Source organism: Nelumbo lutea, chromosome 3 (genome assembly GCF_056320005.1).
Source record: "Nelumbo lutea isolate HS-2025 chromosome 3, American lotus-T2T, whole genome shotgun sequence".
Classification (NCBI taxonomy): Eukaryota; Viridiplantae; Streptophyta; class Magnoliopsida; order Proteales; family Nelumbonaceae; genus Nelumbo; species Nelumbo lutea.
In genome coordinates this window covers 13,197,245-13,224,912 of record NC_142686.1, presented here as the reverse complement: position 1 = coordinate 13,224,912, position 27,668 = coordinate 13,197,245, and the positions used below count along the sequence as shown (strand labels likewise).

At 41.3% G+C, this 27,668-nt stretch overlaps 1 protein-coding gene across 16 annotated transcripts in view; it reads right to left on the bottom strand.

The window, feature by feature from the left end:
- Window positions 1-27,668, bottom strand: part of LOC148863031 (inositol hexakisphosphate and diphosphoinositol-pentakisphosphate kinase VIP2-like) — a 188,248-nt gene that overhangs the window by 31,749 nt on the left and 128,831 nt on the right. For all 16 annotated transcript variants that reach the window (XM_088975882.1, XM_088975890.1, XM_088975886.1 and 13 more), the window contains 4 exons: window positions 27,580-27,654; window positions 22,199-22,324; window positions 20,832-21,073; window positions 20,632-20,676 (listed from right to left, as the gene is read on the bottom strand). In XM_088975882.1, coding sequence (XP_088832008.1) covers window positions 20,632-20,676; window positions 20,832-21,073; window positions 22,199-22,324; window positions 27,580-27,654 — 488 coding nt within the window. The remainder of the gene's footprint in view (window positions 1-20,631; window positions 20,677-20,831; window positions 21,074-22,198; window positions 22,325-27,579; window positions 27,655-27,668) is intronic.

Here is a 27,668-nt window from a genome sequence, read left to right as displayed (position 1 = left end):
ATCAAAAACATCTTTGAACTCATCCAGTAGAATGGAAATTGGCAGGGGTATGGGCAAGGCAGAGTTCAACGAAGAATCCACCACCTGCAAATGTTTTAATTCCAACAAAACCCCTTGTCCCTCATGTTGTAAGTTATGCATCATAGCATGCAAAGACACCTAAGAAGAACAGAGAGAAGGGTCGCCCTGCAATTTCACACAGACATCCCCCAAATTGAGCTTCATAGACATGTTACCCCAATTCATCACTGAGTCCCCGAGGGATACTAACCAAGGAAAACCAAGAATGACATCCGTAGAGCCCAATTTTAAAGGGAAGAAATCAGCAATGACATCCAATTCAGGTAAGTTGAGGCAGACCTGACGACAGACTCCAAAAGTTCTCACCTCGTCGCCATTACCCATCTGAACTCCACTCGTGTGTAGGAGCGCAGGGTAATTTTAATTCCTCCACTAAAACTTCGGAGATAAAATTGTGGGATGCACCTGAGTCTATCAATACGACCACCTCACGCGACAAAATGCGTCCATCTACCTTAAGGGAATAGCCTCACGCAAGCTCACAAGAGACGAAACACAAAGCACAACTGAATCTGGAGCCAGAGCAATTCAGTGTCCGCTGAAGTGGTGTCCAAATTAGACACATCAAAAGTAACTTCCTCCACCTCATCTTGAACCCATAAAACCTGAAGTGATTTCTGAGCACAAAGATGACCAGGACTGTATTTCTCGTTGCAACGGAAACATAGACCCTTCGCACGGTTTTGTTGCATCTCTTTATCGGTCATTTTTTTGAAAGTAGGTGGAGGGGACTTAATAATTGGGACCGAGGAAGAAGAAGAAGGAATCGCGGCACGCGCAGATCAGGTGATAGCAGAAGTAGTCACCTGCGAAACCCGTGAATTAAAATGAGCTCTAGAGGGGGATGTTGTGGGCCAACGAGGAAATTAACCTGATTGATAAGCCCAAAGGGCCTGATTCTTATCCTCAATCTTCTGGGCCGCAACCATTTTCCTGATCAATCCAACGGGTTCCATCTGTCGTTGTTTGGCTTGGATATCTGGGTGCAACCCATTAACAAATGCTGCTTCAAGGACTGATTCCGGCAGGTCACGCAAGGGAGCGGAGAGCACCTCGAATTGGCGATGATATTCCTTAACAGTAGAAGACTGTTGTAATGAGAAGAGCTGCTCTTGTAAATTACGCTCCTGAGTCGATCGAAAACGTTCAAGGAGGAGCTCTTTGAATTCTGTCCAACCATGAAAAGGTCGCCGACCATCTTCCTAGTAATACCACGCCAACACATCGCCCTCTAAACAGACAATTGCAGCTCGCAGACGCTCCGCCGGAAGCAATCCATTAATCTCAAAATAGCACTCCGCACGAAAAAGCCAACCGTCTGGATTTTCCCCATAAAAAATAGGCAACTCCAACTTCCTGGGAAGTGAATCAGGAGTATGTTTCGGCACCGGCATCGAAGAAGACGTTGGGAATGCTGCACTCTTCCCTTTGTCAGCAGCATGACTCGATGCAATTAATGGAGGAGCAATGTCAGTAGAAGACAAAGGAGCAAAAGAGACCTGTTGATGAAGCAACAAATCAAAACGTCTTACCAGATCTTGAATGCCTCCCTCCAGAGATTGGACCGAGCTCTCTAGAGACGAGATCTTCGAAAGTCCAGCAACTACCTTATTCGGATCAAGACACTGAAAATCATTACGTAAGCCATCCATCTCTAGACGAAAAACAGAATGCAAAGAAGACAAGCATTCTTTGAATCCCTCCACTTGCGATGCCACTTCCTTAACTGTCACCATGGCCGAGGAAAGATGGGCTCTGATACCACTGATATGTCCCGAAAATTTCACACACAAGGCAAGAGCTACACAACTCAAATAAAGAGAAACTGGTATTCATTCAGAGGAAAGCATTAACAGTAGGTCGGTTCTTCGAGAGACCGCCGGCTCTCCCAAACACTCAAAATATACTTCACTCCAAAAACATACCCTTCCCCATCCTTCAAAGACCCTTCTTATACTCTTTTGACAGCATAACTGACTCCCCCCCCCCCCCCCCCCCCAAATGCCCAGCTGGCCTAATTATAAATGCCCAACACTCTTCTTATTCATAACTGACATAGCTATAAATGCCCCAAGACTCTTCTTATTCCCTTCTGACTTCCTCGATAAATGCCCAGTTGGTAAGCCCCATGTGTTCAATTATTTCCCCCCTTAACCGATTGCTGCCCTTTCCTTTTCCTAGCATATGTAAGGTTAATTGGGAGCCTATCAGAAAATTGCATTTCATGCCAAGGATAATCTTGGTCCATGATGTTAAGCATCAATTAATTATGAAATTGAGATGCAAGAAACAAAATGATCAAAAGCATTTGCATTAACATACAGAGACATACACAATGTGCATCAGAACCTCACATCAACTAAGCATAAGTATGAGTTTGAGAGTTGATCAATGAGAATGCAACAAAAATCACACACAAACATCAAAGGTATGGTTTTTGATGAACTTTTCCAACTCTGAAATGATGTACACAATTCAACTGTATCACAAGATAGATTGGTGATTGGTCCACTAACATTTTTTTTGCCAAAACATGAACTCAAAGAAATTCCAGCATAGGAATGATTCTACATGAAGTATTATTATTTCTAAACACAACATTTTTAAACATTAGATTTCCACTGGCCAGTAACAAGAGGAAAACTATACATGTCACAATTTATTGACATGCATAAATATTAGGGTGATGCTTGGTACCATTTCTGTTTCTAACTGAAATGTTTTGGGTTGATCAACAACTGCTATTTGAGGCTGGTGATGGCTCAATTGATAAGTTCTTTGGCTAGTTGTAGCAGAGACTTGGGATCAAACCCTGCTGTCACCAGGGTTGGATGATGGGCTACCCGCCGTTGCATAGCCCCATGAAACTACAAAAAGGAGATATGAGGTCTCACATTATGAACCAAAGAAAATATGGTGTTCTAGAACCCAAAAAAGAAAATCTATCAAAAAATGAAAACTGTAATTCATATAAACAACCCCTTGTAAGGCTTATTTAATTGTTACTTTATAGTTGTTGTTAGTAGGTTGTCCTCTTAAGATGCTGTCAATTAGTTATTTTTCCTTTTTTCTTATTAGTTGGTTTCTAGGGTGTGCCGCCAGGGGCATACTTGTAATTTCTATTATTTTTTTTATTAAGTTAATATAAATAGTGAACTGGCAGCAGCCAGTGTATGTTTTTCTTTTTCTCTCAATCGTATCTCCCTTTCCTTCTCTCTCTCTCTCTCTCTCTCTCTCGTCTCCCACTCTCCATGAATGATTACATGGTATCAGAGCAAGTTTTTGGGCTGTAAAAGAATTTCGGTCCCTCTTGTTTTGAACCTGCTTCGCCTTTTTTTTCCTTCTTTAAATTCTTGGACGTGGAAGACAAAGAAACCCTAGATTACTGGCGGCACCTCCTGTGGGTTCTTCCTTGGTCGTAATATCAAGGAAACCCTAGTCGAAGAAGGGCAATGCTGGTAGAGACTCCCTTTCTTCTCTGTTCGATGCTGTGAAGTCGATTTCTGGTTGGCACCTTCGTACAGGTGTTGGACAGGTGTGTTCTTGTTTTTGTCTTTTTTGGCCAGTGGTGTGAAGGCCTTATTCCTTGGTTCTATACATTCGTTTGGATGCTGGATTGTTAGACTGTATGGACTGTAGTTGGACTGATAGTAACGTCTGCCTTGGCTGTGTTGGACTGATTACCAGGCTGGTTTAATGATTGAACCATCACAGAGTTGATTTCAGCAGTTTCTTGTTTCCTTCCTCACATCCCGGAAGTAAATTTCTTGAGGGTTGGTATTCTGCTTGTGGCTGTTGTGTAGTTGTGTGGGATTTGGACTGTTTTCAGCAGTATTCTATGGCAAATTATGAATCAACTTCATCGGGGGTTACACTGACCCGCAACACAGCTGGTATGGGAGGTGAAAACATGATGTTTCCCATGCCAATTACCCCTTTAAATGGTTTGAACTACCTGGAGTGGGCTAAAAGTGTAAAACTCTATGTAACGGCAAGGGGAAAAGCTGGTTACATAAATGGAAGGGTGAAAGAACCCAAGGGTGAGACAGCTGAACATGATAGGTGGGACCAAAAAACAGTATGGTGATGTCTTGGCTCCTTGCAGCCATGGAACCTGATGTGAAGAACTTTATGTGGGCAGACACCGCTAGTGAGATCTGGGAATAGGCCAAAACTACTTATTCTGAGCAAAGGCATTATGCCAAGGTTTACCAATTACAAGCTGAATCTTCAACCTGTAAACAGGGAAACCGTAGTTTGTCTTCATATTATTCAGCCCTTACCTCCATATGGAAAGAATTGAATCATTATCAGGCTATAGAATGGAAACATGATGATGATGCTAAGGCCTACAGGAAGCTGGTCTCTCAGCAACGTGTGTTTGCCTTCTTGTTGGGACTGAACCTGCCTATGAACCTTTGAGGGTTCAGATCCTAGGAAGCAAAGAGTCGCCATCGGTTCACGAGGTATACTCCCTTGTTCAATTGGAAGAAAGTAGGCGAAGTGTGATGGTTACAACTGAGGGGGAGCAACAAGTTGCTTTGGCTGCAATGAATAATAACTCCACGGGGAAGAAAAGTGGCACTAAGAAGACTGATGATAAAGACAAGTTGTTTTGTACCCACTGTCGGCGTTCACGACATACACGTGACATCTTGGGACATCCATGGGAAACCCAAGTGGGCAGTGAAGAACCAAGAACAGGGTAAAGGTCAAGGTCAGAAGAAGATGAACACAAATGCAGCACATGTGGCAACCCAAGATACTCAGGTTGCCGGTACTACCCGGGACCACCTTAATAATTCTGGCCCCAAGGAAGATATAATGAAGTCCTTCAGAGAACACCTGGAGTCTTATGGTAGGTCTTTGCGACAAATGGATAGCTCAGTCATTGGTACTCCCTCTACTTCATTTGCATCTACATTAGGTAATACGACTTCTGCATTCCATGTCACTCCCACGGGTTCCCCTTGGATCATTGACTCAGGGGCCTCCAACCACATGACCGGTAAGCCGAACTTGTTTCAGACTTATAGCCTTTTGTCAGGAAGGGATAGAGTGAGACTTGCGGATGGCTCATTTTCCTCCATTGCAGGCCAAGGATCAATATCTCTTCTCCATGGCCTTAACCTGAATTGTGTATTGCATGTCCCTCAACTTCCTATAAATTTGCTTTCAATTAGTAGTATCACAAGCTCTTTAAACTGTAGTGTAACTTTTTTTCCTGGCTCATGTGTTTTTTAGGACCTAACTTCTGGGAGGACGATTGGTAGAGGGAGCCTAGTGGATGGTCTCTACATTCTCGACAACAAAGCTGGTCTCTCGGTGTCATCCTCAGAGTCGCATAGTCAGTCAAATAAGAATCAAATTTTCTTATGGCATAATCGTTTAGGTCATGGTTCTTTCGACATAATAAAAAGTTTGTTTCCAATTTTATTTAAGTCATGTTCAGTGTCAAACGTGTCAGTTGAGCAAACAATGTAGAACAAATTTTCACTCAAGTAATAAAAGATCAAGTGTTCCTTTTCATGTTGTGTATTTTGATGTATGGGGGCCTACTAATGTAATCTCTGAGGGCGGATATAAGTACTTTATCACATTGATCGATGATTACTCTCGCTATACATGGGTATTTCCTATGCGTACTAGAGACGAAGTTCCAAAGATTGTGAAAGACTTCAAGAGGATGATATTTACGCAGTTCCATGTTGAAATACAGATCTTCCAATCCGACAATGCAAAAGAATACTTCCATGGTGAGCTCAATGAGTTCTTTGTCTCCCATGGATCTATTCATAGTAGCTCATGCGCCAGAACACCACAACAAAATGGTGTTGTAGAAAGAAAAAACAAACACCTTCTTGAGGTAGCTCGCGGGATGATGTTACACATGAATGTTCCAAAAAGGTTTTGGGTGGATGCTATACTTGCAGCTGCTTATGTCATCAATCGCATGCCCTCCAAAGTGCTGAACTACATGGCCCCTCATCAGTTATTGTATCCTCAGTCCCCTTTATTTTCCATTCCCATGAGAGTCTTTGGTTGTCGTGCCTTTGTCCATGATTTGTCTCCATCTCGAGGTAGGTTAGACCCTCGGTCCATTCCTTGTATCTTTCTGGGGTATCCCTCCTCTCAAAAAGGGTATCGGTGCTTTGATCCCGTTGGTCATAAGTTTTTTGTGTCTATGGATGTGTCCTTTGAGTCTGAGCCATTCTTCCCTGCTTCTCCTCAGGGGGAGAGTAATAGTGTGGAAGAGGAGAAGCAGGTTCAGGTCCGCCAAGTATCTCTTCCTTCTATTCCGGACCTTGCTCCCTTTCGTGTCTTCCAACGTACATGCCGTAGAGATCAGCAATGTGATAGAGAAGTGGAGCAGCCAAACATTGAGCAACCGACACCGTTAGACTCCCAGGAGGTAAGTCCAATCCCTGTTGCACCTACTGATACCCCTACTCCTATTGTGGATGACCATGACATTCATATTACTCAACGAAAAGGAGTCGGGTCATGCACTACCAAACACCCCATTACCCATTTTGTCTCCTATGATCACATTTCCCCCTCACACTGAGCCTTCCTATCTGTAGTTGATTGCATCCCTGTTCCTAGAAATGTTGCAAAAGCCTTAAAATGCCCCAAATGGACAGATGCCATGAAGGAGGAGATTAATGCTCTTCACAAAAATCAAACTTGGGAATTGGTGGATCTTCCAAAGGGGAAAGATCCCGTGGGGTGTAAATGGGTGTTTACGGTTAAACAGAAGGCAGACGGAACAGTTGAAAGGTACAAAGCAAGATTAGTAGCCAAAGGGTACACACAAGTGTACGAGGTTGCCTATGATGAGACTTTTGCTCCAGTAGCTAAGATGAACTCAATTAGAGTTCTCTTGTCATTAGCTGCTAATCTTGACTAGGAACTGCATCAACTGGACATAAATAATGCTTTTCTGAATGGTGACTTAGAGGAGCAAGTATTCATGGTTCAACCCCCTGGATTCTATGCCAAGGGAAGTGAAAATAAGGTGTGCAAGCTGCGAAAGTCTCTTTATGGCTTAAAACAATCTCCCAGAGCTTGGTTCAGTAAGTTTCACATGGAAGTTTAGCAGATGGGCTTCAAGCAATGTCAATCTGATCATACACTCCTTGTGAAGAGATGTCAGGAACAAGTTGCTGTATTGGTAGTGTATGTGGATGATATCATCATTACAGGAAGTTGGAGTTCAGAAATACAAACACTGAAACAATTCCTTGCATCTAAATTTGAAGTGAAAGATCTAGGTCCCCTGAAGTATTTCCTTGGGATTAAAGTTGCCCGCTCAGAAAAGGGTATATTTATCTCTCAAAGGAAATACACCCTTGATCTATTACAGGACACAGGCAAATTAGGTGCAAGGCCAACAGATACTCCCATGGATGTTGACCACAAGTTGGGTGACTGTGATGGTGAACCTCTGAAAGAAGTGAAACAGTTCCAAAGGTTAGTGGTTGTAGGTGTTCAAGACTGCTATCAGTCTTGATCACTAAGAAGTTTCAGATTCGATGAGAAGAGAAAGTGAAGAAGAAGTAGAAGAAAGAGTGGTGAGAGAGCAGTAGAACACAGATTTTGAGGAGAAGAACAGAATGTCAATATTCTGCCGCCGCCACTTTAATTTAATATATATATGTTATGCTAGTTACATGAAAGGACATATCTGCCCTTGGTGTTTACATCATAACTGCTAACACATAACAAACAATATAAAACTGCAAAATAAATAGCAACTAGGAATAACAGAATAACAAATTGACCACAGTTGCGACTAGATACATTCTACCATACGGACAGGGGGCCCACATCAATGTTCTCTACACTCCCCCTCAAGTTGGGAGTATATGTTCATCATTCCCAACTTGGATAGATCCACTTCTAGCTTCTTTCTTGATATGACTTTGGTGAGGATGTCTGCTAGTTGCATACTGGATGTAGTGTAAGGGAGGCATACTTCTTGAGATGAGACCCTCTCTCGTACAAAGTGGCGGTCAACTTCAATGTGTTTGTTCTGTCATGCTGTACTGGGTTATGTGCTATATTAATGGCGACTTGATTATCACAGTACAACATCAGGGGCTTCTCATACTCAATACCCAACTCCTCAAATAGAGATCTTAGCCATAGGATTTCAGCCACTCCGTTTGCCATGGACCAGTATTATGCTTCAGCACTTGACCGGGAGACAACGCTTTGTTTCTTACTTCTCCAGGAGACAAAATTTCCTCCCACAAGGGCACAATATCCTAAGGTAGACCTTCTGTCATCAACACTCCCAGCCCAATCAGCATCCGTATAGACCTCCACCTTCATGTGATTGTTGTTCTTGAATAGTATACTCCTACCTAGGCATCTCTTTAAGTAGGCTAAGATTCTTTCTGCCGCAAGAAGATGTGTGGTTATAGGAGAATGCATGTACTGACTGACAACACTAACAGCATAAGTAATATCTGGCCGAGTGAGGCAGAGATATAGGAGCTTTCCTACCAATTGCTGGAACATAACTTTGTCTTCAAGAAGCTCCCCATTCTCGGCACTAATCCTGTGGTTCTGTTCAATTGGTGTATCTGCAGGCTTGACACCTAATTTTCCAGTTTCTGTCAACAGGTCTAGGACATATTTCCTCTGAGAAATAAATATCCCTTGTTTGGATCTAGCAACCTCAATACCCAAAAAATACCGTACACCAAGGTCCTTCACCTCAAATTCATGATGAAGAAGCTGTTTAAGAGATTCAATCTCATGGCTATCATTCCCTGTGACCACAATATCATCAACATATACTGCTAGTAGTGTCAAAGAGGACTCCACCCTCTTGATGTATAGGGTATGATCTGACTGGGCCTGTACATAACCAAACTTCACATGAGCTGGTCTGAATCTACTGAACCAAGCCCTAGGTGACTGTTTCAAACCATACAAAGCCTTGTTGAGCCGGCATACCTTCTTACCTATTTCTGCATCATAGAATCCAAGAGGCAAACACATGTAAACTTCTTCCTGCAGATTTCCATTCAGAAAGGCATTTTTCACGTCCATTTGGTATAAAGGCCAAGTGTGACTTGCTGTAAGGGACAATAGGACTCGAATAGTAGTCATCTTGGCCACCGGTGCAAAGGACTCCAAGTAATCTATGCCATAAGTCTATGTAAACCCTCTTGCAACTAACCAAGCTTTACCTCTCAATAGATCCATCTGCATTATGCTTCACCGTAAATACCCATCTGCATCCAACTGGTTTCTTTCCTTTGGGCAAATCAACTACCTCCCAGGTGTTGTTTTTCAATAGGGCATCCATCTCAACTTGCATTGCATCTTTCCATTCAGGGACGGATAGGGCTTCTTGCACTGTTCTTGGAATAGAGACATTGGAAATGGACCTAAGGTAGGACCTGTAGGTAGGAGATAGGCGATCATAGGATAAAAAATGGGAAATACAGTGGTCTGTGGATGTGATACAATGTCGTTTCTCTTTACGGACTGCAATCGGAAGGTCAAGATCATCTGTAGGGGAAGTCTCTGTGGGCTCTGGGACTGTAGTATCTGGACCTGGAGCTGCAGATGAGATTGGAGCTGGCCTGGACTGTTGATGATCACGATCAACTTGCCTGCACTACCTGTGATAAACCCGCAACTCTTGATCCCTCTGACCACCCTCACCATTGTAGCTCTCCCTCAACTCCTGATCCCTCTGACTACCCTCACCATTGCAACTCTCATCACCTAATGGAATAGGTAAAGGAACTGCCCCACTCTCACTGCTCTCCCCCTGAAGACAAGAACTCAAACCCCCACTCTCACTGCTCTCCCCCTGAGGGGAAACCTGAGGATAATAGGGTGTCCCCTCAAAGAAAGTGACATCCATGGAGACAAACTTCCTCCCGGAGACAGGATCATAGCAGCAATAACCCTTTTGAGTTTGTGCATAACCAAGGAAGATGCATTTGGAGGCTTTGGGTTCGAACTTGGAGTGATGGGGTCCGAGAAGCTGAACAAAGCAAGTACAACCAAATGTCTTAAGAGGAATAGAAAACAAGTCTTCACGTGGGTGTAGGAGGGAAAAAGGAGATCGCATATCAAGGACCCTAGACCGAACTCGATTAATAAGTGTTAGCGTAGGGGTATTTCTGTCTTTATACCTTGATTGATGTTGCTGATCTATAATGTTGTGTTGAAACATGTGCTCTTAACTTAAGTAAGGGCAGATAGGTCTTTTCAGTTATGTTTTAATAATAATATAAATACTTACTGGCCGACTGAGAGAAGTCATGTTGACTCTTTCAGTTCGAACAAGAATTCTCTCTTCTCTCTCTCTCTTTCTCTCTTTCTCTATCACTCTTTCTTCTTCTACATAACTGAACTCAGTCAGACCGAACTCTAAGGCAGACCTGAATTTTAACATGGTATCAGAGCAAGTTAAATCTGCCTAGATTTCTGCTTGCCTAGGGTTCATTCTCTGCGCACCCTATCTAGGGTTTTCCTCTTTTTTTTTCTGTGTTCGATTGGAGATAAGGGAAAGGGCTGAAAAGGAGTGATCGCCCTCTTCCCTTAGGGGTCTCTATGCCTCCAGTCAGGTCGTATGTGGTCGGTTGCTGTGATTTCTGAGATCGCCCTCTCCTAGTAGAGGAAGAATAGAGGGCCGAACTATGTGTGGCTGTTGTGTGTGAAGCGGCTGTTGTGTGTGGACTGCTCTCCTGCTCGCATGGGTGTTACTTCAGCGATAAGGTAAGAGATTTCAGTGCTTGATATCTGTTATGGATTAAATAGGAGGTGTGTTTCAGACCATTTGCTAGGGTTTCGGCCAGTAAGTGCTAGGGTTTAAGCTGGTTTCTTTGTGCATTTTGAAGGAAGAGATATGATCATATAGTGGTGAGATTTCAGGTAGTTGTAGGAGCAGGGTTTGTGGTGTGAGCACATTTTTCAGCAACAAGTGCTGAAATCAGTGTGACAGGTGTGATTTAGGGTTTGTGGTGTAAAGAGCACACATTCCAGCAACAATTAGTGCTGCAATCAGTGTGACAGGTGTGACCTAGTGGTGTGTAGTGTGCAGATCTCAGTGATAATAGAATTCAGCAAGTGTGCGGAATTGGTGATAACATAATGGGAGACAGTAATGATTATAAACCTAGTGTGATGGTGCCTACAGACTACCTGAATGTTCAGATGACCTCCATTAAGTTAAATGGAGAGAATTATGTGCCTTGGGCTAAATCCGTTGAAGTCTTTCTAAAGGCAAAGAAGAAGGTAAAACATATCAGAGAGGAGAAACCCTCCTCTGACTCTCACGAGTATGAAGATTGGGAGCAAGAGGACACTTAGATCATCACATGGTTGTGGAACAGTATGGAACCCAGGATTAGTGTGAACTTCATGTTCCTTGATACTGCCAAAGACGTGTGGGATCATGTGAAAAAATTGTATTCGGGGCAGGACAATACAACCAGAGTTTATCAGCTTTATCAAGAGTACTTTAATTTGCAACAGGGCAATCAGAGTCTTGAGGAGTACTATGCCAACATGAGGAACATACGTAATGAGTTGAATTGTATCATCCTCTCACTTCTGATGTCAAGATTCAGCAACAATAGAGAGAGCAGCTTGATGTGACTAGATTTTTGGTGGGACTAAAAGTCTGAATATGAACCAGTACGGGCTCAGATATTAGGGGGATCAGCTCTTCCGTCCCTAGAAGAGGTATTTGCTCGACTTTGGAGGATTTCTATCGGATCTACTGAGAACTCTAATATCTCAAATAGATCTGCCTTTGCTGCATCGAGAGGCCGTGGTGGTAGAGGTGGAGCTCGGGGAGCTCAGTCTGGCCATGGTGTTGGTAGCGGTTCTACATATGGCTGAAGTGGCAATGGTGGGTCTACCTATAATCGTGGTGGTGGTCGTACTGGGAGCAGAGATTTAGGGGGAGCCCGTGGTAAGAGGACGTAGCTCAGGCCCGAAGAAGTGCACTCATTGTGGTATGGATGGACATACCATCAACTATTGTTATGATTTACATGGTCCTCCCTCAACCTGGGCCAATCATGCCGCGACCGGTGACTCAAGTTCCAGCTTTAAACAGGAGAATCATTCATCTGACCAGTTGCCTCCTACATCCACAGATGGTCCCATGAAGGAGATGGTGAGTGTTCCCCGTGATGAATATGAGAGGTTTAACCAATCATAGCAGAGCACGACGGCTTTTGCTCACTCAGGTATGGCTTGTCTAGCATCTACACCCAATCCCTGGATCATTGACTCTGGAGCCTCCAATCACATGACTGGAACTCCAGGTGTGTTTTCCTCCTTATCTCATTGCTCAACATCACAATTTGTCACCCTTGCTAATGGTTCCACATCCTTAATTTGTGGTGTTGGTAATGTTGACCTAGATCCTGTATCCCTCTCATAAGTTCTGTATGTTCCTAAATTGCCTTTTAACCTTATGTCTGTTAGTAAGCTGACTAAATCACTTAACTGCTCCATTATCTTTTATCCTTCTATGTGTGTCTTTCAGGATCTCAAGATGGGGATGAAGATTGGTGGAGGGCATGAAGCAGGTGAACTGTATTATCTTGTCGGTGGTGGTGGTAGAACTTCAACAGCTCTCCAGTCATCTCTTTCTCCTCTCCAATGGCACTGCCGATTTGGTCATCCGTTGCTCAAAGTCTTTAAGTCCTTGGTTCCGTCCTTGAGTCAGCTTTTTGTTTTGGATTGTGAGTCGTGTCAGTTTGGGAAACACCATCGTGTTCCCTTTAGTTCTAGGGTTGATAACCGTGTGTCAAGTCCTTTTTCTTTAGTTCATTCAGATGTTTGGGGTCCTTATAAAGTAATGTCATATAATGGATACAGATATTTTGTCATTTTTGTGGATGATTTTTCAAAGATGACGTGGCTCTATTTAATAGAAGAAAGAAGTGAATTGTTTACCATTTTCCAAAAATTTTATGCTGAAATTCGTAACCAATTTGGTACCCACATCAAAGTTTTTCGTTCTGATAATGGCCGCGAATATTTATCCTCATCATTTCAGGAATACTTGGACCAACACGACATTATACATCAGACCTCGTGTTCCTACACCCCACAACAAAACGGGGTGGCTGAGAGAAAGAATCGTCATCTCCTTGAAACAGCAAGATCCCTAATGCATCACATGCATGTTCCCAAACCTTTTTGGAGACCTCTTGTTTTCTGATTAATCGGATGCCCACGTTCATCCTTGATAGTCAGTCTCCGTTTCAGGTCTTGCTTCCCTCTTTGTCTCCGTTCCCTCTTACGCCGAGAGTTTTTGGGTGTGTCTGTTTTGTCCATAATCTGGGTCCTGGGAACGACAAGTTTGATGCCCGTTCTCTCAAGTGCATCTTCCTTGGCTATTCTCGGACCCAAAAAGGGTATAGGTGTTACCGTCCTGGTTCTCGACGATCCTTTGTGTGTGCTGATGTCAGTTTCTTTGAGTCTACTCCGTTCTTTTTGGGGTTTGGTGATGCTTCTTCCTCCTCATCACCTCCGCCCCTTCTACTTCCCGTTGTCGATCCTTCTCCCTTTGTTCTAGTTGTGACCAAATCCTTGCCTCCGGTGCCACCACCTGTTGAACGCCCACCTATCTGTCATGTGTATACACATCGCCCATGTGCACCGGCTACTACTCCTCCGGCTACATCTCCATCGACGGATCCGGCACCAGAACCCCACTTAGCTTCTGAGATTGATCTACCCATTGCTTTGCGGAAAGGTAAACGTACTTGCACCCTTCATCCCATTTCTAATTATGTTTCTCTTACTCACCTTTCCGCTTCCCATCGCCAGTTTGTTACTTTGTTATCATCAGTTATTGTTCCTAAAGATGTCCAAGAAGCCCTTCCTCTCCAGGGTGGTGTCGTGCCATGGAAGAAGAACTCTTAGCCCTTCATCATAGTCATACTTGGGACCTCGCTGCTCTTCCTCCTGGGAAGCAAGCTGTTGGTTGTAAGTGGGTTTATACGGTTAAGTATCTGCCTGATGGTAGTGTTGAATGCCTGAAAGCGCGATTAGTTGCAAAAGGGTACTCCCAAACTTATGGCATTGACTACATAGAGACCTTCTCACCAGTTGCTAAGATAGGGTCAGTTCGTGTTGTGATCTCTCTTGCAGCCATGTATGAGTGGCCACTATATCAGCTTGATATCAAGAGTGCCTTTTTGCATGGTGACTTACTCGAGGAGGTCTACATGGAGCAACCTCCAGGGTTCGTTGCTCAGGGGGAGGATGGTAAGGTGTGCAGACTAAGGAAGGCTATATATGGGCTTAAACAGTCTCCTCGAGCATGGTTTGGTAAGTTCAGTGAGGTGGTAAAGAAGTTTGGCATGAAACATTGCAAAGTTGACCATTCTGTATTTAGTCATGACTCTCCGGGAGGAAAAATACTGTTGGTGGTGTATGTAGATGATATTGTAATTACTGGGAATGATAACATTGGTATTGATAGGCTGAAGACTTATCTGCAGGATCACTTTCAGACAAAGGATCTGGGTAAACTGAAATACTTCTTGGGGATAGAGGTAGTGAGATCCAAGTATGGGATTAACCTGTGCCAGAGGAAGTATGTGCTTGATTTGTTAGAAGAAACAAGCTTATTGGGTGCCAAACCAGCTGAAACACCCATGGACACAAATACCAAGCTAAGTAGTGATATGGGTGAAGTGTTTGAAGACCCTGGCAGATACTGACGACTTGTGGGCAAACTGAACTACCTAACCATTACCAGACCAGACATCTCATTTGCAGTTAGTGTGGTAAGCCAGTTCATGCAAAAACCTTTGATTCCTCATTGGAATGCAGTTCTGAGAATTGTGAAGTATCTAAAAGGGGCCCCGGGTCACGGTCTGATATACAAGAGTGGGGGAAAACTTGAAATATAAGGGTATTCTGATGCTGATTGGGCCGGTTCTATGTCTGATAGGCGGTCTACTACAGGCTATTGCACGTTTCTTGGAGGTAACCTGGTGACATGGAAAAGTAAGAAGCAGACGGTTGTGACAAGAAGCAGTGCAGAGGTAGAATATAGGGCTATGGCGTATACCACTTGTGAATTAGTGTGGCTAAGGAACCTTCTACAGGAAGTAGGGTACAACATTAACACTCCAATGAAGCTCTATTGTGATAATCAGGCTGCAGTTCATATCTCCTCTAATCCAATGTTTCATGAAAGAACCAAGCACATTGAGGTTGACTGTCACTTTGTGAGGGAGAAGGTGCTGAATGGAGAGCTAGACACTACACATGTTAATACAGGAAATCAGTGGGCTGACTTATTTACAAAAGGCTTGAGTTGGGGAAGAGTGGACTACATATGTAACAAGCTGGTGAGTATATATATACTCACCAGCTTGAGGGGGAGTGTTAGCGTAGGGGTATTTCTGTCTTTATACCTTGATTGATGTTGCTGATTTGTAATGTTGTGTTGAAACATGTGCTCTTAACTTAAGTAAGGGTACACAGGTCTTTTCAGTTATGTTTTAATAATAATTAAAATACTTACTGGCCGACTGAGAGAAGTCATGTTGACTCTTTCAGTTCGAACCAAAATTCTCTCTTCTCTCTTTCTCTATCACTCTTTCTTCTTCTACATAACTGAACTCAGTCAGGCCGAACTCTAAGGCAGACCTGAATTTTAACAATAAGGTACACCGCCATGAGGATAGCATCACCCCATAAGCAAATAGGAACATTGGAAGTAAACATGAGGCTTTTAGCCACTTCCAAAATGTGCCTATTCTTCCTTTCGGCAACTCCATTATGCTAAGGTGTATGACGGCAAGAGCTCTGGTGGATAACCCCATGATGAAGAAGATAAGATGTCAATGATTTAGCAAAGTATTCCTTTGCGTTATCAGATCTGAGAACTTTGATCTTGGCATCAAACTGGGTTAGGATCATTTGGTGAAAATTTTGGGTCAGGGAAGGTACCTCATCTCGTGAACACATGAGATAAACCCAAGAAAAACAGGTATGATCATCAACAAATAACAGAAAATATCTGTACCCACCCATGGAAGGGATATGATAAGGCCCCCAAACGTCAGTATGCACAATATCAAAAGAATTATCACTCCTTTTATTACTAAATAAATAAGGCTTTCTACAATGCTTAGCAAACTCACAACTTTCACACTGTAACTGAGACAACTCAATAGACTCAAATAAAGCAGGAAACAAACTCTGTAAAGATCGAAAAGACAAATGACCTAATTGGTTATGCCAAAGCATAACCGGACTCACACTCAGAGAAATAAAAGACATCTTCTCAACTGACTCTCCCTGACAGAACCGCTCCCCAAGCAGATAGATCCCATTCGCCTCACGACCAGTCCAAATCACCTTCTGCGTCTCCAAGTCCTGAAAAACACATCGGTAAGGGAAGAAGGTTACTGAGCAATTCATATGCTTGGTAATACTACTGACTGAAAGGAGGTTAGTATCAAGCTTAGGAACATGCAAGACAGATGACAGGGAGATAGTATCTGAAAGCTTGATGTCACCCTTCCCAGAAATAGGAACCAGGGAGCCATCAACAATAGATACCTTATCCCTACCAGAAGACAAATGGTAAGTAGTAAACAATGAAGGCAAGCTAGTCATGTGACAAATGCACCTGAGTCTATTACCCAACAAGGTTCAATAGTACCTGGAGCTGAGGCATGATAGGTTGAAGCTCGAGTACCTGAATGGGCGAAGGCAAATGTGGCAGGGGCTGATGGTGGTTGCGGTGGCTAAGCTGAATTTCCAACTTCCTTTTCTAGCTGTATTAGGGCAGCCTGAACTGCAGCTAAGGTCTCTAAAGATGTTCCTTTTGTGCTAGATGAGGATGTTGAATCAATGTTCACGGCCACATGAGCAGTGCCCTTCTTGTTTCTCAACTTCGCAGGAACCAAGTGAGGATGCAGTTTCCAACATGTCTCTTTTGTATGTTTGGGCTTCTTACAATGTTCACATACCACATCCTTCTTGTCTTCCTTCCTCCTGTCCTTCTCTGAATCACCCCCTGATTTGGGTGTAACCGCTACAAAGGCTGGTGTGGGTGGCTGAGGTTGCATGATAACCTTCCTTCTGGTCTCTTCACTGTATACAAATGAGTATGCTTGAGAGAGAGTCACACTATCTCTAGTCAAAATCTGTTGTTGGACAATATCATAATCTGAATTTAAGCCTGCCAGAAACTCAAATACCTGGTTTGTCTCAACCTGCTTTCTATATATCTGTGCATCTCTGGGACTCTCCCACTCAAGAGTCTCTAAGTGATCAATCTCACGCCACAGGGACTACAAGATAGAGAAATATACTGAAACCAGTCTCTGTCCTTGTCTAAGATTTTTCACTTCACATTTCAATTCATATGCTCTGACAACATTAAGGGGTTGGGAATAAGTTTCTTTCATAACATCCCATATCTCCTTAGCTATCTTTGCCCACAAATAATTCCGGCTAATATGAGACTGCATAGAATTACACAGCCATGTCATAACCAAGTAGTTTTCTTGCATCCACTTGGTATATGTCTCCCAAGAGGTGCCCTAATTTACCTCTTCCACCAATAGCCATCATGGCTGATTGGGCCCATTCCAAATAGTTTGATCCATCAAACTTTATGGTTGTAATCTGACCACCCATCTCAGAAACACTACCATAACTGATGTTCCCAAGGCTGCCTTCTGCCTGATTTTTAAACTCCATTTCTGTCAGGTCTCAAAACAACACTTGAATTACCAATCTCAATCAAAACAGTATAGGCCTGATCTGTATTCTCAGTGTATGTGCACAAAACTGAGATAATTCTGATCTTAAACCAACTAGCCAACACAGCAGTAGCTGTCCGTAGAGCTCTAACCCCTTAGGACTCTGAGAACAGCTTAAAAAATATGATATGCTTGCAGTAGGGTTTAATCAGTCCTTAAGTAAGCAATTCAGTTGCACAACCCAAACAGAACTGTATAGATAGGCTTGCAGTAGGGTTAATAAAAAACCCTAGAATTTGATCAGACCTACCAATAAACTTAAGGGTAGCTCTAGGTAGATCACAGGGTTCAGTCAAACACTAGGGCTTGCCGCAAGGTCACTTTCAAACCCTAGAGTAGAGAGAAACACAGTCGAGACAATTCGGTCCAAGGTTTGCTATAAAACCCTAGTGAATCGAAGAGAGAAAAACCTAGAATGGTTCGGCCTTCCCCTCCAGATAGGTCCAACCTATCTTCTCTGATAGAACTTCTCTTAGAAAGTAAACAACTTACAAGGAAAAATTGTTCACTGCCTTCTAGGGTTACCCGAACCCTAGTCTTCTCTGGTCCTTCCTGACCACCACCACTCTGCAACCCTACCAAGTTTCCAATAGCTGCTAGCACCTCTGGCAATCTCCAACAATCAGTCTGCGAACTCCTCCTTTTCAGCTTCCAGTCCTAGGAGATTCTCATGTGGTCGGATGGTATTAGGCTCACATGAGAAACCCTAACTTGGCTCTGATACCATGTAGGTGTTCAAGACTGCTATCAGTCTTGATCACTAAGAAGTTTCAGATTCGATGAGAAGAGAAAGTGAAGTAGAAGAAAGAGTGGTGAGAGAGCAGTAGAACGCAAATTTTGAGGAGAAGAACAGAATGTCAATATTCTGCCGCCGCCACTTTAATTTAATATATATATATATATGTTATGCTAGTTACATGAAAGGACATATCTATCCTTGGTGTTTACATCATAACTGCTAACACATAACAAACAATATAAAACTGCAAAATAAATAGCAACTAGGAATAACAGAATAACAAATTGACCATAGCTGTGACTAGATACATTTTACCCTACGGACAGAGTGGGACCACAGCTGTGGGGCCCACATCAATGTTCTCTACACTCCCCCTTATGTCAACTCCAAGGAACAACTTGCTGATGTCATCACAAAAGGGCTTCCATACTTGCAGCAAAATGAGTTATGTGACAAGTTGGGCATGATAGACATATTCAGCCCAACTTGAGGGAAAGTGTTGTAAGACTTATTTAATTGTTACTTTATAGTTGCAGTTAGTAGGTTGTCCTCTTAAGATACTGTCAGTTAGTTATTTTTCCTTTTTTCTTATTAGTTTGTTTCTAGGGTGTGCCACCAGGGGCATACTTGTAATTTCCATTCTTTTTTTTATTAAGTTAATATAAATAGTGAACTGGCGGCAGCCAGTGTATGCTTTTCTTTTTTTCTCAATTGTATCTCCCTTTCCTTCTCTTTCTCTCTCTCTCGTCTCCCACTCTCCATGAATGATTACACAGCCAAAATGTACAACCATCTATGTACATTGAGAAATTGTACTTCAGTCAATGCAAAACTAAGAAAACAGAGCCCTGAAAAACAAAAACACTGTAAAGGGACACTATAGAATTCCTTGTGGACTCTTAGCCAAGGATACATCATGCCTAGAACATTTCTTTTTACTACATCTATTTCATTGAATTTTCTGTCAAAACATTCTCAGACTTCTTTCTTTCCAAGTTGCCTAGATGATGGCAGCAGGGAAAATGCTCCAAATTAACTTTCTTTTCTGCTTAAACCATGCAGTCACCACCCTTGAAGACCCAACAATGATTCAGGCAAACATCCTTGAACACAAAAACTGGATAAGTGAAGCTGCAATGAATGAGGAGGTGACTGGAGGATTCAAAGCACCGCCCACACAAACTGCAATAGACATTTATCCAATTCATACCCCTCCTGATCAGTTTAACAGTAGTTAGGCATTTGCCTAGTGTAGCTGTGCAAACAAGGTTACTTTGGAGGGAATTAAGAAAACCATGTTTTTTCCCAAGGGAAAGAGGAGATTTGATGCTGAGTTAACCTGTTATAAAATGACTTAACTGGTAATCTTCCAGATCTCTCCCGAGCCCATCTTCTTTTATCATCTGCTGACATGTTTGGTGATAGAACATGGAGCATACCCAATAATTCTGTTACAGGATAGATTTCCCAGTCATTTAGGTTTCTTCTGAATGCCAGACCTCTAACAGCTCCATTTTCAGATTGTTCATAGAATTCCCTATCTGTGGCTTCCTTATTTGGAGCTATTTCATATTAGGGAAATAACTCTGCAAGTAATAAGTCTGAAACCTGTATGTCAGTCCAAAATAGCACTGTATCTCCTCTCCCAATCTTATATCTGATTCATTGTAGAAAATCTGAGTGGATTTTATGAATGCTATTCCCCACTGCACAGTCCATGAGAGGCTGTTTGTAGAAACATCAAATTGGCATTTCTTGCTCCAGGGAGTGAAGTCTAACCATTCTGGCTGAAGTGACTCTCATATGTGATGTGACAACACATCTCCCAGAAATTTGTATTGACCAACCCCAAAACAACAAATGTACGAAGCATCACCTAAAATTACATTTGGTTCACTTACTAAATTAGAACTGATAGTTGAATCACCTAATAAATTTGTCTTGAATTGCACAAAAAACACAATGGGAACAATGCCATCTTTAAATAAAAAATCATCCACAAAATATAAGGTCGTGTCTTACTTGCAAGAATCATAAACATCTGGAATTTGTGTTATATCAAAGCGGCTGTCAACAAAATCACAATAACAGTGGCATTATCAATCAATAATATCAGATAAACAGGAAAACAAAGAAAATACTTCGAGGCAGCCTGTACAAAATTTCTAAATGGATAAAACACAGATCCTTTTGGATCAAAGAATTGACAGGTAAAAACTTACTCCTTGCGTTCATTATACAAATCTCTTTCAAGCTTTTTCCAGCGAGCAAACATCAAGAGGAAACCTTCACTACCACAAGGTAACCCAGCAGCAATACGACCAACATCAATAGTTGTCTTTCCAAGGGCCTTTGCTTGGTCATATGGAGGAAGTACTGCATATGAGCTTGTCTTTGCAAGTTTCTCATCTTCATCTTGAGCTAGTAATTTCACTTGTTCTGTGACTTTCTTAGTCAATTTTACCTACAAATAATATGTATTCTCATAAACAAAAAATGGATCCAGTTCAAGTTCCCTATCTCTAGCCTAGAACTTATATTAACAATATCTGGGGAAAAACTGAAAGCAAATTAATTGTCGAAGGCACAACAGGAACTTAAAGAATACCATGCTTCTAACGTGGTTTCCTGTTTGTCTTCTAAACAAAATCAAAGTATGGTGGTATTTTCCTAGGTTAGTTCTAGCAAATATCGGGCCAACCAATATCATGCATACATCTTATTGATTGTGTATCCATTGCAGAGATGCATGTCATACCATCTTCTGGAACGTGAATGATATAACCAACATGTTCATTCATGTTATTTTGGCAAACATGTATTTTCTATCTATATGTGTTCAATATTTATGCATGCATTTTTATTTCTTTTCTTATGTACGTCCTAATACCTTAACCTAATAATCATTTTAATAAAAAATAAGAATGGTAAATCAGTAGATAAGGGAAAATTTTCAATTGTTAGAAAATTAACCTTAAATATTTAATTTCTTTCTTCTTTCTATATCAAGTCAAATATTTAAATATTCTTTTTTTTTTTTCAAAATGGTGTCTTGGTACAGGATATGCCATATTATTTTAAATATACAATATAACAGATAATTCACTCCTGGCCCTTATTCCCATACCAACAGAAGGTCATTAGTCAAGGACATCTATTTGCAGAAGAAGGTCCATAATCTGTGGATACCGCCAGTTGTAAGATTGTCTTACACTGCCGGTTCCCAGCCCAGATAAAGGAGAAGGGTTGTGTCAGGTTAGCAGCCAGCACTAAAACTTTTGCAAAAAACTCTTCATCATGGATCCTGAAACAATTTCAAATTAGTAACTGCAGATTATGTTGTCCAGGTTACGACTGGAAGAAAATGGCATGAATTAAGACTCAAGATGTAGAACAAGGAATTGAATGAAAATATGAACTTAGCTATTGATAACATCTTAATGATAATTGAAATAAATTCGATATAATGAATCATATTAAGAATAGAACTTAGGCTTCACATTGAAGTCTCGAACTTAGGCTTCACCATAGCATTTGCCACAGAAGAAATAGAATGAACCATTCTGGTCTTGCTGAACAATATCCTTACCAATTTTGGTAGAAGTTGAGAAGCATTAGAAGGCAGCCCAGCACCAGCAACCATCCAAGGATATTCAGCAGAACCATTGCTGTGCACTCTCTTTGCACCAGAAGTTATGATCTCATTTAGCCTAGCCTGTAAGAAAAGATAAAATTCATTTTTAATTTAAGGAAAGACCAGAAAGACATGCAGTTTTGAAACTTCAGAAATCAATGACTCTGAATCATCTATCCTAGAACTTCTGTTACCTGTCCTACTAGGGTCTTAAGGGTATGCTTGGTGAATAAATGGTTTGAGAAATAAGTACTTATTTGAATTTTATTAGTGTTTGGGGGCTCCCTTCCCAAACCACTTACAATTATTTGGGTTACAGTGTTTGGCGAGCCACTTAACCAATAAGTACTTATTTTTGTGGAAATGACAATTATAATCCTAACTTAACAAATGCATATATGTTATTTTATGAATATTATATTGAACCATTTCGATGAAAATGGAAATTCTAACCCTCACAACACATATGGTCCCACGTGTCAGTATGTCACACATGTTGGAAAATAACCAGAAACTTGTTCAGCTTATGCAACCTGACAGAGGTGAAAAAAAGATAGACTTGTGCATCTTACAGGTTTCATTGTCTTGGGTGCTTTGTGCATCTCAGGGGCCTAACTGTGTTGGATGAATGGCTACAAGAGGTGCACAAAGGAAAGATTGGGGACAGTACTAGCCCCAAGGAAAGTGATAAGACTGTTGAAGAATTTCTCCTGGTTTTGCTCTGCTCACTTGATAAGTTGCACTACAGGCATGTCAGATTGGCAAATCTGTGAATAATTTGTGCAGTCATCAAATTTTGGAAATTCAAAAGAAGGCTAGGAATATAGTTGACACATGGAAGAAACAAGTTGAAGCAGAAATGAATATAAATGATGCAAAATGTGGGTCTAGCCAGCTGTTTCATGGTCTAGCAAACCCAGTTTTTCTTAAGTTTCTCATGGAGAGCACAGGAAGGGTTCGCACACAAGGGAGAAGACGATAGGGTTCTGAAGTTTCTGAAGATAGAGCACACAATGAATAATTTGCCCTTTCTGAAGTTTCTTACTAACGCTGTTCCTGGGTTGCACATAAGGGAGAAGACAATAGGGTTCTCTAAAGAGAGGAGCACATGATAGAAATTTCAAAAAATTTTGGGGGCAGTCTTGTCCCGCAGAACTTATTCAGTACTTGAAATAATCTGGCCCAAGGTTACTCATTTTTGAAGCACTTATTTTCAAAAAAATTACTTATTTTAGGCTTTTTTTTTTCCAAACATGAATAACTACTTATTTTCCACTTATTGTGTGGTCCCACCACTTATTTTAAGTACTCAAATGAGTGCTTAAAATAAGTGATACCAAACAGGATCTATATTAAGTCTACAACTTATGCCCTGAACTTAATTGTTTGTGTGAGAGCCAACTGTTGGGGGAAACACCATTATTTGGTAAGACCATTTACTAAATAAGTGATACCATGTAGGTGTTGGGGGAAACACCATTATTTGGCAAGGCCTGTAAAGAGACTGGGCCGAATGGGCCCTAACAGCCTCTCTTGTAATATCTTTTATTTTATGTTGATTGGCCACACACTTAATGGGCCAGTTATTTATTCTTGTTTATTTCCTTTATGTAACTGCCAAGCTGGCTGCCCACTTAAGGGCATACTTGTCATCATTAATTTTTAGATCTTAATAAAATAGGGTTAGAGGAGAATGGAGAATTAATTCGACTCCTTCTCTTACCTCTTCTCTTCGCCATCTTCTTCTCTTATACAGTTATTCAGACCTGTTTTATTCTGCTAATCACTGAATTTAAACTTGATATTAGAGGACTGAAAGGGGAAGTAAGGAGAGTGAAGAGAAATCAACCATTGAACAGTTGGCTGCAATGAAGCTGGATTTTGAGAAGTATGGGAGACTCCTAAATCACCTGGAAGCTACAGTTTCTTCAGCTCACCCTTTCAACAGTACATCATCCTCATCCTCATCGGCTTTTGCTCACTTAGGTACTTGGTGTGTTGCTCATTGTGACACTAGCAAGTGCACTAGCCGTTCAAGTAATAAAGTAGAGAGTGAAGTATCGTTCCCACGAGGATTTAGGAAACAATTACCAATACTAAATTGAGCACTTCTTATCTGATCAACAAATAAATCAAAACTCTAATGAAAGCTAAGAAATCCTAAATTAACATCTATCTAAATCATTGGTCCAATTGCCTTCAATTCAGGTTAGAAGAGTAAACAGTAAATGTCAATCTCAGAATTCAGCAATCTATCAATTTGGATCATTCGAATGAATCATGATTGAGCCTTGGTTTGGTGAAACCCCAAGGTCATGAACAGCCTCTCTCAAGCGCATGTTCATCCTATGCATGAGTGACGATTCTTCTATCTCTAGCAAGAATCTAATCCCCATGCATGCATTTCTTCAAACACTTCTAAGGCATCAATTCAAATCTGAATTGATCACCAACTGAATTGTGCAAGTTATCTCTAACCTTGCACTCAATTCAGTTCTTGAATAGTAGATCTGAATTCATAGAGTCTCTCTCAAGCACTCTAGGAATTCCAAGCTGTAGATTAATTCGCCCAATCTGAAAATTGCAGATCTGAATTCTCTTTCAAGCAATTCAGATCTTGCAATCTCAGATCTGAGAATTCAGATCTGAGTTTTGAAGGTTAGTTGGCCGAATTAATCTACAATCAAACCCTTATTCAAGAAAATTCAAATACAATGCATGACCATTTGAATGAATAAAAAAGAATTAGATTGCTGAACTGAAATTTTACAAGCTGAAATACATCAAGGAAGAATGGAAACAAGGAGAAAGAAGAAAGAACATATAACTAAGAAACTGAATTCAAATCAAAAGAGAATGAAACTACAAATGATTTATTACAAAAGATCTTTGAATCACAAACCCTCAATTCGAACTCACCTTCTTCTTCTACCTTGCTTGTCTTGAACTTCCTTCAGCCCTTCTTCTTCTTCTTCCTTGTGCCTAGCCTTCTTCTCTTCTCTTCTCTCAAGGTGGCCGAACCTCTAAGAGTGGGAGAGCCTTCCTCTCAAGCAATTGAACAACTTTCTCCCCTCCTAGAGGCCTCCTTATATAGTTTTTCAAGGGGGCTCTTGCCCCTTCTTGAAGCCTCTAGAATGGGGTGTATTACACCCCTCATGAACCTTCTAGAGTGCTCCCTCCTTATCTTCAAGAAACATCTAGGAGTTGCCGCCCCTAGCTCCCTTTGGGCTGCTATTTGGGCTACAACTTAGCTTGCTTTTGAGCTCATGTGGGCTACACTCTAGGCTGTTATTTGGGCTAAAAATGGGCCTTCCTTGCTGGGCCGAATTCTCCTCATAGCTAGGCTTTATTTTCTTGGGTTTTCTCAAGGAATTCACTTGCTCTTTTTGGGCCGAAGTGCTCTCTCTTGCTTCCACGACCGGGCTAGACTGAAATTGGTCTTTTTGAACCTTCTTTTCTTGCCTTTTTCCTTCCTTTTCTTGGATTGATTATCCCTGAACTTATTCTTAGCATTAAGCTAAATTAAGGCAAAAATTAATAAAACCGGCATAAAAATCCATGCTAAAGTCCTCAAAAATTATAGATAAATTGTAAGTTCATCAGTACTCGTGCTTCTGCAAATCATGCTGCAGCTTCAGGTAATCATAAAATCCCTTGGATTATCGATTCCGGTGTGTAAACTTCACAAATCTATTTATGGTCTCGAACAATCTCCTCGGGCTTGGTTTGAGAGATTTCGGGCTGCTATTGTTTCATTTGGCTACATTCAAACACAATCTGATCATACACTATTCTTGAAGAGGCCAACAAACTAAAAGGATTTCTCAACTCTGACTTTGAAGTCAAAGACTTGGGAGATCTTTGGTATTTCTTGGGCATTGAAGTTGCTCGATCTAAGGATGGTATTTTCATATCTCAGCGCAAATATGTCATTGATCTTCTTGCTGAAACTAGTAAACTTGGTGCTAAACCGATCTCCACTCCCATTGATCCTAATCATAAGCATTTTGCCACATATGGTGAACATTTTCCTGATAAGCGAGTGTTTCAAAGACTGCTTGGGAAGTTGTTATACTCACCTATCTGCTGCAGAAAGGGTTCTATGCTACTTGAAAGGTACTCCAGGGAAAAGTATTCTGTTTGCTAAGCATGGTCACATGAAGTTGGAAGCCTTTACTAATGTAGATTGGGCAGGATGTATTGATGACAGAAGGTCCACCTTTGGTTATTGTGCTCTGGTTGCTAGGAATATTGTGTCTTGGAGGAGTAAGAAACAATCAGTAGTTGCTAGATCTTCAGTTGAAGCAGAATACAGGGCAATGGCTCATGGTGTGTCAGAATTACTATGGCTACGATCCCTTCTAGAGGAATTGGGGGTGTACGATGCTCTATTGTGACAACCAAGCTGCTATCAACATTGCACATAATCCTGTTCAACATGACAGAACTAAGCACATTGAGGTTGATAGGCATTTCATAAGAGAAAGAGTCTCTTCAGGAGAAGTTTGTTTACCATTCATCACATCAGAAGAACAACTGGCTGATATCTTGACCAAGGGAGTTCCAAGGGGGAAATTGACACACTATATAATCAAGTTGGGCATGATTGACATCTATGCTCAGCTTGAGGGGGAGTGTAAAGAGACTAGGCCAAATAGGCCCTAACAGCCTCTCTTGTAATATCTTTTATTTTATGTTGATGGGCCACACTTAATGGACCTGCTATTTATTCTTGTTTATTTCCTTTATGTAACTGCCAAGCTAGCCACCCACTTAAGGGCATACTTGTCATAATTAATTTTTAGATCTTAATAAAATAGGGTTAGAGGAGAATGGAGAATGAATTCGACTCCTTCTCTTACCTCTTCTCTTCGCCATCTTCTTCTCTTATACAGTTATTCAGACCTGTTTTATTCTGCTAATCACTGAATTTAAACTTGATATTAGAGGACTGATTTACATCTAGACCATTTACTAAATAAACGTTTTCTTGGTTTGTGTGAGAGCCAACTTTTGGGGGAAACACCATCTTTAGTGTTTCCCCCAACACCCAGCCATTTATTTACCGTTGAGCTTATGTGGCATCTAATGGCGCCTAGATGTCAAACAACACTAAATAAAGTAGAAAATGTTGATTACCTATTTTCTTGTTTTTCAAGCTAAAAAAGTACAAATTATTTATTCAAATAAACATCCATGGTACTAAACAGTGCTTAATCTTTATTTTAGATTTAGTCAACGAGTATACTCCATCTATTATCAAATCCCAATCTTTGATATGATCACATGAAAAATAAAAATCTCTAGCAACTTCCCTCCAAAGGAGAAGAACTAACCTTGGCTTCTTCCATCTCAATGCTAGCATTGTCAAGTCCATCCAACATAGATGAATCTTTGCTTACTAGTGAGACCTTAAAGCAGGACC